The following is a 10137-nucleotide window of genomic DNA, read 5'->3' on the forward strand; positions in this document are numbered from 1 at the left end:
GCCTGCCTGCGGCCCCTCCAGCTCCAGCCAGCCCTCGGGCGGCAGCAGCCCAGACAGCCTCGGCAGAGGCTCCTGCCCCTTGCTTACCTGCCCTGTCGCCTCTGTCCCACTCCCAGCCCCAGTTCCTCCCCACAACACAAGCGAAGGGGAAAGGAGGAGGAGCCCGCTTCACGTCCCAGCTCCCTGAGGGTTTCCGAGTGGGCCCCCTTTTTAGTTCTGAGGGAGGCTTTCTCAAGTTGAGGCTCTTCAGACCCATGGGACTGAGATGCTGGCCACCCCTGGGTGTCCTATGCTGCCTCAGTGGGGTGGTGTGTGTCACACCTTCCCTCCCTGCCCCGGCTGAGTGGGGCTCAGTCCAGGAAACCTGGGATCTGTCCCAGAGGCAGGGGACTGAAGTCCTGGCCTCCCTCCATCCTGCCCATGGCGGGGTGCAGGGGCCCTCGTGGAGAGACTCAGCCGGTGGAGCATTCGGGGGGGTTCCTCCCAGCACAGCCGCTGGGGAAGGAGGGCCGTGGGCTTAGGGGATGAAGAGTTGCCCCCAGTACTTATCTTCATTTTTTTAAGTTGAGAAAAAAATTTTAATGTAAACTAGATAAATTACAACACCTGCGGCCCCTCTTGCCCTGACTCGGCGGCACTGCTAACACTTCTAATGGGGACAGGAATGTTTGTCTTTTGTCCTGTTCCAGCCCGTCTCAGAGGCTGGTGTCACCGCACGGGTGTCACTCTGCGGCTGGCCTCCCCTGACGCCGCGTTCCGTCCAGGACAGCTGTCTGGGTCAGGGGCCATCTTGTGACTGTTCTAGAAACGCCATCTCCTCTTGATAGGCATTCAGGGTGTGTGCTGTGTTGGCAGCCCTGCGCCTGGCTCTGCCCTTCTCGTGGGGTCAGGCAGGCCCCTTTGGCCTCAGCCTCCCCATGTCTAAAAAAGGAGAGGGCAGGGCGAGCCCCTCCCGAGGCCACTCTGGCCTTTCTCATCCCGAGCTGGATGGACCGGGCGGAGCCAGGGGCTTTCCAGAGGATGTAGGGGCAGGAAGCAGGGTGGGACCGGGGCTGGGGAGGCCTGGTGGCCGGCGTGGTGACCCAGCCCCCCTTTCTCCACAGGGCCCCGAAGATGCCAAGAACCAGCCCGGCCCTGCTGCTCCGCCAGACCAGCTCCCCAGCCCCTACACCCCGCTTCTTCAGGAGCCCCCCAGCGGACAGCCTGCCTGTCCCACAGTCTGAGCCTCCCAGGTGCCTCACACACGCGTCCGCATGCTGCACACGCCCCCAGCACGTGTAAGCACACGCGTGCGCAGGTGTATACACACACTCAGGGATGGAGATGCTGCCGAGGGGAATCAAGGAAAGAGGCTCGCCAATGGGGACTGTTCCGGAACCTTCTCTCCAAGGCACCCACAGGCCTGTGGGCCTCGGGTCCTCTCTCTGGGGTGAGCCCCTTCGGCCACGGGGCCACCTGTCCCCAGCGGCCACTCCGTTGGTTTGGAGACACTGCAGCCCCTGCTTGGGTGCTCGCCCAGCAGGGCAGAACTTCCCCGGGAGGGGCAGAAAGCCAGCCCAGGTGTGCAGGCTTCTTGTGCCAAAGTCAGTGAGCAGGGGCTGCGGGTTCAGGGCCCAGCCGGACCCGGAGCTGCCGAGTCTTTGTAGTACCCCCCTGGGCTGGGGCGTAGCCCCTTCCACAGGCCTCAGAAACCAGCTCAAGGGAGAGATGCCGTGAGGCTGCCGGCTGTCTCTCCAACTCCCGAGGGACTCTGGGGCCCCTTCCCTGCAGCCAAACTGACATCCACCTGTATACCGAACTGGCCACTCCCGGGCTGGGGTGGCAGGAGGCTCTGCCCTAAGCAGCCCCCGATAAGGGCCCCCCTCTCTGAGGTGCGGGGCCAGCAGTGGGGAGTTCTGGGTCTGGCCGGCCTAGGGGTCTGGCCAGGTGGGAGACCTGCCTGCCTGCAGCTTCTGGTCTCCGGGGCCTCTGTCCCTTTTCTACTGGAAGAAAAATGAGTTTTATTATCTTTTAAAAATAAGTCAATATGGAAGTAATAAACTTTTTAAAAAGCAAACATTCAAGTCTGGGACAGCCTATTTGTTGGTAGGGGTGGGTGGGGGGCGGCTTCCTGTGTCGGGCTCTTTGGAGTCAATAGCTTCTTTCTGGAAGCTACCACGAGTCTCTCACGGGCTGGGTGGCCACGACTTCGTTTTACAATGTCACCGCAGAGTGGATTTCACCTCGTCTGCACATGCCGTGGGAACTCAGTTCTGGCTTAGAAAGCATGGGACCCAAGGCCCTGCCACCTGCCACTCAGGTGCTTTGCCGCTTTGGCACAGAACCTGCTGGGCTCTGTGTTCTGCATGTTTCTATACAAATCGAGGGGCCTGTGGGGTGTCGTTCTGGGCTCCTGCTTTCTCTTGTTACATAAATGGCAGAAAAGAAGTGGTTAAGAGAGTGGATGGGAGCCCGTGGGCCTGGGCTTGAATCTGAGCTCTGCCTCTTCCTAGTCCTGCCATTGTAGGCAAGCTCACCTGACCCCTCAGTGCCTCGGTCCCTCCGCCTGAAAAGGGGAGGAAATGGCACCCACCTCCTGGCGTGGCACAGTGAGGCCCCGGGAGCTCACGTGCAAATACATCCTGGGACTTAGAACAGAGCTGGCACATGGGAGAGGTGATACACGAGCTTGCCGCCATTATTAAGGTCTACGATGATGACTCATCCTTGTCTTTTTCCGTCCACCTTGGACACTGTTTGCCTGCTCCTGTCCGGGACATTGTCCCCGGCACCTCCACCAGTCACATTGTTTTGTGCACTGGCCTCCAGGCACAGCAGCTCACACACGCCCTCTCCGTGGAATGGCGGCGGTCTCCAGTTTTCCCCTATTGCAAACACACGCCACACTCTTCTTCCTTCTTCTGCTGTGCCACGCTAGGCACTGTGCCAGGAGTGGGGATGTGTCAGGGACCGTGACGCGGTTGGACCAGTTTCCCTCCGGACTTGGGGGCTGCGGGGGGCGGGGGGGGGGCGGGCATCGTTTGAGCCTCACCGGACACGGCCCAGAGACCCTGCAGCAGTGACAGCCCCGCCTCTGCCTCCTGAAACTGTTGCTGGCGTCGGGACCTCAGACGCAAAAGGGGCCGCAGACCAACCCGGACACGCTCAGGGCAGGGCCGCACGGCACGTTTTACAGACTCGGAGACCTTGGCAGTAAACTCGCAGGACGGTCTGAACACGAGCCCCGCCCACTGAAAGCAGGTCAGGGCAGGCAGGCAGGTGAGCGTGTCCTAGGCAGGAACATTCCCTGACAAAGGTCAATCTTTGCCCGCAGGGAGACTGTTGGGTTTTGGCATCTAAAATAACATACCTTTGAAAAATGTCAGAGTGATCTTTTCTAGACGCTGCCCCACCCCGCCCCGGGCACAACCCGCCACCGCAGTGGAGCCGCTGTGGTTATCTGGCAAAGGCCCTCTGCGTGCGCTGTGAACGGTAGTGAACTACCCAGCGTGCCCGCCAGCGGAGAGTGTCTCCCCGTTCTTCAGTCCAGACGGCCCCCTGCCTTTGCTTTCTCTGGCTCCCTTTACCTACCACCCAAGGATTTCACATGGCCTCCCTACGTCTTCCCTTCTGGTTTTGACTCATAAAATAAGCTGTAAAACGGCCCTTCTCCGAAGCATTTTCTCGAGCCCCTGAGATTGCTTCCTGCAATGGTCAGTTCGGCTCACTCGCACGCAAAACTTGTCTACACAGTTGCGCGCTTCTAGCGCGGACGGAACGGGCTCCCCCTGGTGGCCAGCCGCCGCGTCTCCGCGCCCTGAGCCGGGGCCACTCCTGTGCAGGGCGCGGCGGGCCGTTCAGGGGCGCGCAAAGATACCTTCATTTGTTTAAAAAACAGAAGACACACCCCGAACTTTCCGTTTGAAAAAAGGTTTCAACACCGAATGCATTCGTCCTCACGCCAGCGCTGCCGTCAAGGGTAATTTTAACACCGGTAAAGGAGGATGTGGCTGTGCAGCCCTGTCCCGCCCCGGCCGGTGCCGGCTGCGATGACTTAGAGCGTCACTGTGGGGACATAGGGTCCCCACGTGAGAACGTGTCTCTGTGATGACGTAGCGTCTCCAGCCATTATGACGCAATGACGCTTCGGTGACGTAGACGTCACCAGCGTTAGTAGTTTAGCGCACCATGACGACTAGTAGCTGGGGTCACGTAGCATTGCCGTGATCACGTAAACAGCCCAGCACGCCATGTGCGTCGCCATACTGATGACGTACTGGTGCTGTGGTGACGTAAGCCGCCCCATAATACAGCAGAGAGGCCGTGACAACTCGGTGTGACAATGATGGGACAGGTGCTGCAGTGACGTCAGAGGCCCCGTGGTGACGTAAGAGGCACTGTGGAGACCCGAAAGACTCTGGGCGGGAAGACTCGCCCTTCGGTTCCCGGGCTATTCCTCGGACGATGGGCTTGGGCGCAGGACCTCCTGGGATGTAGGCTCGGGGCTCCCAAATTCGCTGCCCCTCTGCCCCTCTGTCTGAAGTTCACATGGGAACCTTTCATCCTAATTTTAGACGGTTGCAGAGGGCAAACTTTCCCGCTTATTGTCCATCGTTGTCCATGTTTTAAAATCAAACACTTCATGGGCCCAAAGAGACCTAAATATGATGAGCGTATATGCCATTTAAACACAAACACACTCTTGTGGTAAGAAATCGTAGCCTTCCCCTCTTGAACGTGTATTTCCTTCTCCCCCCTAGAATTTTAACTAAAATTCATGTCCCATATTATCAATAGTTGGTTTCTTTTCGTGGCTGAGTAGAATTCCATTGTATGCCTGTACCCCAGGTTTTTAGCTCATCATAAGTTGAAGTTTAAAATGTTTCCAGTGTTGGCTCATTACTCCCCCCCTCAAAAAAAAAGAGCTGGTTTAAACATGACTGTGCTGGTTTTGGTGGAAACATAGAGTTTCCTTTGTTTTAAGTAAAACACCCGGGAATGGGGTGGCTGGGTCTGGTGGGGCCTCTGTACTCAACCTCTCCAGGCTCTGCCCCACAGTCCTCACGGCAGCCGAGGCGTTCTCTGTCCCCACCTGCCTGCGAGGTCTGATTGTTCATTTGCTCCTCGTGCTCGCCGGTACCTCGGTGTTCTGTTTGTAAAACTTGTAGTCACTTGTATCTCGTGGTGGTTTTTTATTTAGATGGAAATGCATCTTGTAATGCGATAAAGGAGACTTCCTCTCCCCACCAACCAGTTCAGGAGAGCGTTACTCATCGCTGGGAGGAGACTGATCTTGTCCTGCATTCATTCTTATCTTTGTAGACAGAAGATCCAGAAGCCTTATAAGCAATGTCCCCGATGACTGTGTCACTCTATTCTCATTATACTCCTGAGTAATGAGCAAAAATCAGATGGCAATCTGTCATCAAAAAGTCTTTTTACTGCTCTGTCAGCTGACAAGCCTATTTGACCTCTGTTCCCATTTGTGCAGAAAGCAACAAAGCAGAAACCACCGACTCGGTTGCAGAAGGATTACCCAATCTTCAGACCAGCTCTCAACACCAGCATTTGGGAGTCCAAAGAACTGGGGAGTCCCACACCTAGTTGCTGCGGGGTGGGGGGGTGGCTCCCAAAGGGGCTGGGGGCGTCACCTGGGCCTGCCCCCGGGGGTCTCCTACAAGCCCGAGGCTCATGGGAAGTCCAGGTTAGAGGGTGATTTCCTCAAAACTCCTGAGTTCTGTCCCCTCGGCAAGCTAAGCCCAGTGTTGCCAAGTTCAGTTAGGCGACCGTGGGGAGGAGGCTGGGGGATGTCTCTGGGTCTGAGCTTCATCACAGGTACTTTGAACTTGTGCTTGAAGCCTGGCCTGCTCATAAAAGAGAATGAGTCACTCTCCATAAAGCGTCTTGCCGTGTGTGCACGCGAGTGTCCCCAGGAGAGGTGAACGTGTCCTGCATGGGTCTCATTGTGTGACTCTTGCTTCGGAGCATCTTTTAGGTTTAGACTGACTTGTGTTCTGGAACCGCCTTGGCTCCTACACCCAGCCAGCAGCTTCCTCTGGGCCTCGGAGAGGCAAAGGCCATCCGACCCTGTGCTGGAAGCTTGGGCTGCCGGGACACGGAGGGACTCTGCATCCGGCTTCAGCATGACCCTGTTCTGAGGAATTCTCCAGAGTGCCTTTGACTCTGAGTCTTTATCCCGGTGCCTTCACTTCAGACCCCAACTCCCCACTTACTGTGAGACTCTGCTAACCTCGTAGTTGCCTTTCATTTGACTCACTTTTTTTACTTAAAATAATTTTCTTAGCCCTGACTGGTGTGGCTCAGTGGATTGAGCATGGGCTATGAACCAAAGGGTCACCAGTTCCATTCCCAGTCAGGGAACCTGCCTGGGTTTCTGGCCAGGCCCCCAGTAGGGGGCGCTGGAGAGGCAACCACACATTGATATTTCTCTCCCTCTCTCCTTCTCTTCCCCTCTGTCTAAAAATGAATAAATAACATATGTTTTTTTACAAAGAATTTTCTTAGGAAAGCAATGGTTTCTGAACATTTGGGTCTGATGGGCAAGTAGTATTTTTTTCCAGGCTCTGTTAAAATAAAAACACATGTGACTATGAGTGGGAAGATAGTTCCTTAGGGATTGCCAGACGCGCCCTCTTCAAGGACTGCGCCCCCCCTCCTCCGCGCCCTTCCTATGGAGGAAGAGCTCACCCCTTGTGGGAGGTTCCCCATTTCTCTGTCTCAGTTGGTCCTGGTCACCATTGGAGGCTCCACACCAGCTGTGCCACTTCCTCCAGGAAGCCGCCCGAATTACTTCTACTCACTTAGCCCTCCTGTCTCAGAATTTCTGGGGCCCTGTGTCTGTATCCATGTTGATGCTAGAATGTTCTAGAATACTAGACGCTGTAAGCCCAAACCCCGGGGCCAGTAGCTGAAACCCCCGGTACCTGGGAGTTGGTGCAGGGAACCGAAACATATTTAACCCAGAAGGCTGTTCACGATGCTCCGCGTCCCTTCGCTCCCCCAGGTAGTCATTCCTTTGACAAATATTTACTGAGGGTGCGCTGTGCGCCACGAATAAAGCCCCCAGGGTGACTTTCCTCTTCCGGAAAAAGGTGGGAATAAGCTCACACCGCACTACCTGCCTACAGGGAGGGCAGGGCGCCCAAAGTCGGGGTCTCCTCGCGATGGGTTCCCGGGTGGGAACTCTGGGCCCCAGCCCACGCTGCTGGGGTCATCCTGGTAAATGCCGCTGCATCTCCCCCCTCCTCCCTCGGAGGCTCAGGCCCACGGGCACTAGTTCTCACGTGTGTCCTGTGCGGTCCATTCTCTACGTAGTGATCCGAGAAGGTTCCTGAAAATGTGCGCTGTCACGAAGTTCATCCCTCGTTTAGGTGCGCGCGTAGCATCTCCCCATCCTGACTATCAAGTCCCATCTCAGGGTCTGCTGGGAAAATCCCTCTCCGCCAGCCTGGGCTCTGGGCTTCTGGGCAATTCCTGGCTCGGCCGCCTCGGGGCGTCCTGTGCACACAGGTTGTTCAGAGTCCTGCCATCTGACAGGTGCTGCGAGTGACCTCTCAGGGTGCTCCTTAAATCCGGGTTGGTTGTCTCCTGGGGTCGCAGCCTGGCTCCAGGAAGTTGTAACCTTAAGAAACTTTATTTTATGCATGTTTCTCACCATTTATTTTTCTGGGAACCGCATTATGACTATTCTTCAGATTTTCAAAGGGGTCTTGGCCCTCTCCAAGGCTCTCGTGGGCAAGAGGAACACCTGTAAAATAAGAGCCAGGGCCGTGTGGTGTTGGTTCTTGCTCGCCAAGGCACGGAGAGGACTCTAGCTTTGGAGGAGGCCCCTGCCTACTGGCCCCGGCTCCGCTGCAGTCGCCGGGTGGCCTGGGGGATCTGGCCCCTCTCCGAGCCTCGGTTTCCCACCCACGGGAGCAAAGGCCACTGCTCCGTGATTCCCTGGGACCTCCGTGCACGTGGAATAGAAATGGATGTGTGGGCATTCTCCCTAGGGCCGAGGACTGTACGAAACATCTCAGGGCCGGGCCTCCAGCGAGCACTGATTAGACACCTACAGTGTACAGAGTGCTTGCACGGTGCTGGGAGTCCAGCTGTGAGAGTCGAGGTTGGTGCGTTAGTCCCTTCATTCGCTTGTTTACTCAAGAGTGTTTGCCGGGTGCCAGCCGCGTGTCACACACTCATATCGGGACTTGTTCTGGGTGGGGTCCCCAGTCGGAGGCGCTGATACAAAGGTGCTTGGGCCCAGGGGTGTTGCAGGAGGGTGGGTGTCCCAGGAAGACCGGCAGGTGCTGGGGTTCAGACGCGAAAGCACAGGAAGGCGGGGTCCATAGTCAGAAGGGATCTGCTTGGAGCCGATAGAGCCCCAGTCACCCACCTCGGAAACAGGGGCAGACAAGGCAGGAGGGGTCCCGCCCTCATGGGCTTGTGTTCTAGTGGGGGTGACAGTGACAGGAATGAATGGGTAAGATAACTGCAGAGAGCAGGGGTGCCAGGAAAGAAAGAAAAGCAAGGTGACGGGATGAGGGGAGGTTGGAAACGGGGGTGCTACTTAGTGACTGTTTCCAAAAGTGTCCTCTGAAAAGTGCCTCTTATGCTGAATCCTGAAAGATTGGAAGGAATCGGGAAAAGAGCACTTCAGGAGCTAGGAACAGGAGATGCCAAGGCCCTGAGCCGTGCAGACCAGGAACGCGTGGGGTGTGGCTGCAGTGTAGTGAGTGGAGAGGGAGGTGAGGCTGGAGGGTGAGGCAGGGGCCAAGCCCGCAGGCCCTGCAGTTCGGGTCTTAAACACAGTGGGGAAGAAACCAATGGAGGGCGTCGTGTTGGGGAGCCCCGGGCTCGCTCTTTGTTCATCAGGGAATCTCACTGCAGGCAGGTGTGGATGCGGAGGGGTCCCCGGGGAGACGCTCAAGTTCATAAGCCCCCTCTTGCCCCTTGCTTTTGCCTCAAAACCTGAGGAGCACCGACGAGATGGGGAGGGAGGAGGAGAGAAAAGTGAGGCATGTTCCTTGCTCCTCCTTCCTTCCTGCTTCCTCAGAGACAGTCCCAGGGGAGGGTGCTTCTGGCCTTCCCCTCTCAGGGTCCCTGCGAGGACCTGCCCTTTGCACTTGGGTCTCCCTTTGCTTGTGCCCTGCCTCGGTCCTCAGGTGGTAAGCCCCTGAGGGCAGGCACCGCCTGGGGGGTTACTGCTCTGTCCCCAGCGCCTGGCGCAGTCTGTGTGTGGGCAAGTCTCTGCTGAAACAGTGATCTGAGAGCAGTGGATTATGGGAGCTGAGTTGCAGGAGGAGAGAGCCCAGAGCCCGCCTGGGTGCCGCTGCCCCTCTCCGTGCACCTCCCTTTGTTGGTCTGCTCCACAGCTCCCCCTCCCTCCCCACTCTGTATTTCGGGGGCCCAGTCCAGCCCCGGGTCTGCAAGAGGCCTGGACTGCTGGCATGGCCACCAGGGAGGCAGGGCGGCCGGGGTCCAAGGTGCAAAGGCCTGCGCTCACCCAGAGCTGCTAGTGGGCTGAGCAGTGGTTTCTGGGTACAGTCACGGTAAAAATGAAAATCCAACGGACTGGAGCTGTGCTCCTGGTGTGTTTCCATCTTTCAAGGTCACAGCTTCCACCCATCAGTGTGCCCTGAAATGTACAATACCTGTGTGAGTTGTGGGGTTTTTAAAAACGGTAATGCACAGTGTCTGGCCTGGGCAGGGCAGGATATGGTAATGGGAAGTGTTCCCGATTCTTTTTGTCTGGGGGACGGGACACTGGGACAGGATGCTCCCCCCCCCCCCCCCCTTCTCCAGCGCGNCCCCCCCCCCCCCCCGCTTCTCCAGAGCGGCCCCTCAGTCTCACTATGGGCTGTGGGGCTATCCTGAATGCAGGGCCCAGATGGCTGCCTTTGGTCCCTCGGGGACCAGCCCAGTCCTGCCCCAAACTTGAGATGCCCCGCAGATACAAAATCTCGGATGCTGGCCACGGTCGGCCCAGTCAGGCCGGAGCTGGGCCCTCACACACCAGCCTCGTCTCCCGAATCAGCGTCGCCAGTGGCTATCCAGTGCTCACTGTGCACTTCTGTGTGACATGCGTGCCTTTCGTTTTCCTCGTAACCCAGGTCAGGGCTGTTGTTACTCTCCCCCCCCCCCCCCCTTTTACAG

The 10137-nt window shown here is 57.4% G+C and overlaps 1 protein-coding gene across 2 annotated transcripts in view; it reads left to right on the forward strand.

Moving 5' to 3' along the window:
• The window catches only part of SCARB1 (scavenger receptor class B member 1), a 67831-nt gene extending 65823 nt beyond the window's left edge, over positions 1–2008 (forward strand). The window contains exon 12 of one of the 2 annotated variants that reach the window (XM_037051880.1): positions 1104–2008. In XM_037051880.1, the coding sequence (XP_036907775.1) occupies positions 1104–1223 (120 nt within the window). In that variant the 3' untranslated portion in view covers positions 1224–2008. The remainder of the gene's footprint in view (positions 1–1103) is intronic. The other variant, XM_037051879.1, reaches the window with a different exon arrangement.
• The last annotated feature ends 8129 nt before the right edge of the window (positions 2009–10137 follow it).

Source organism: Sturnira hondurensis, unplaced genomic scaffold, assembly GCF_014824575.4.
Source record: "Sturnira hondurensis isolate 20B ecotype Veracruz unplaced genomic scaffold, ASM1482457v3 Scaffold0007406, whole genome shotgun sequence".
Classification (NCBI taxonomy): Eukaryota; Metazoa; Chordata; class Mammalia; order Chiroptera; family Phyllostomidae; genus Sturnira; species Sturnira hondurensis.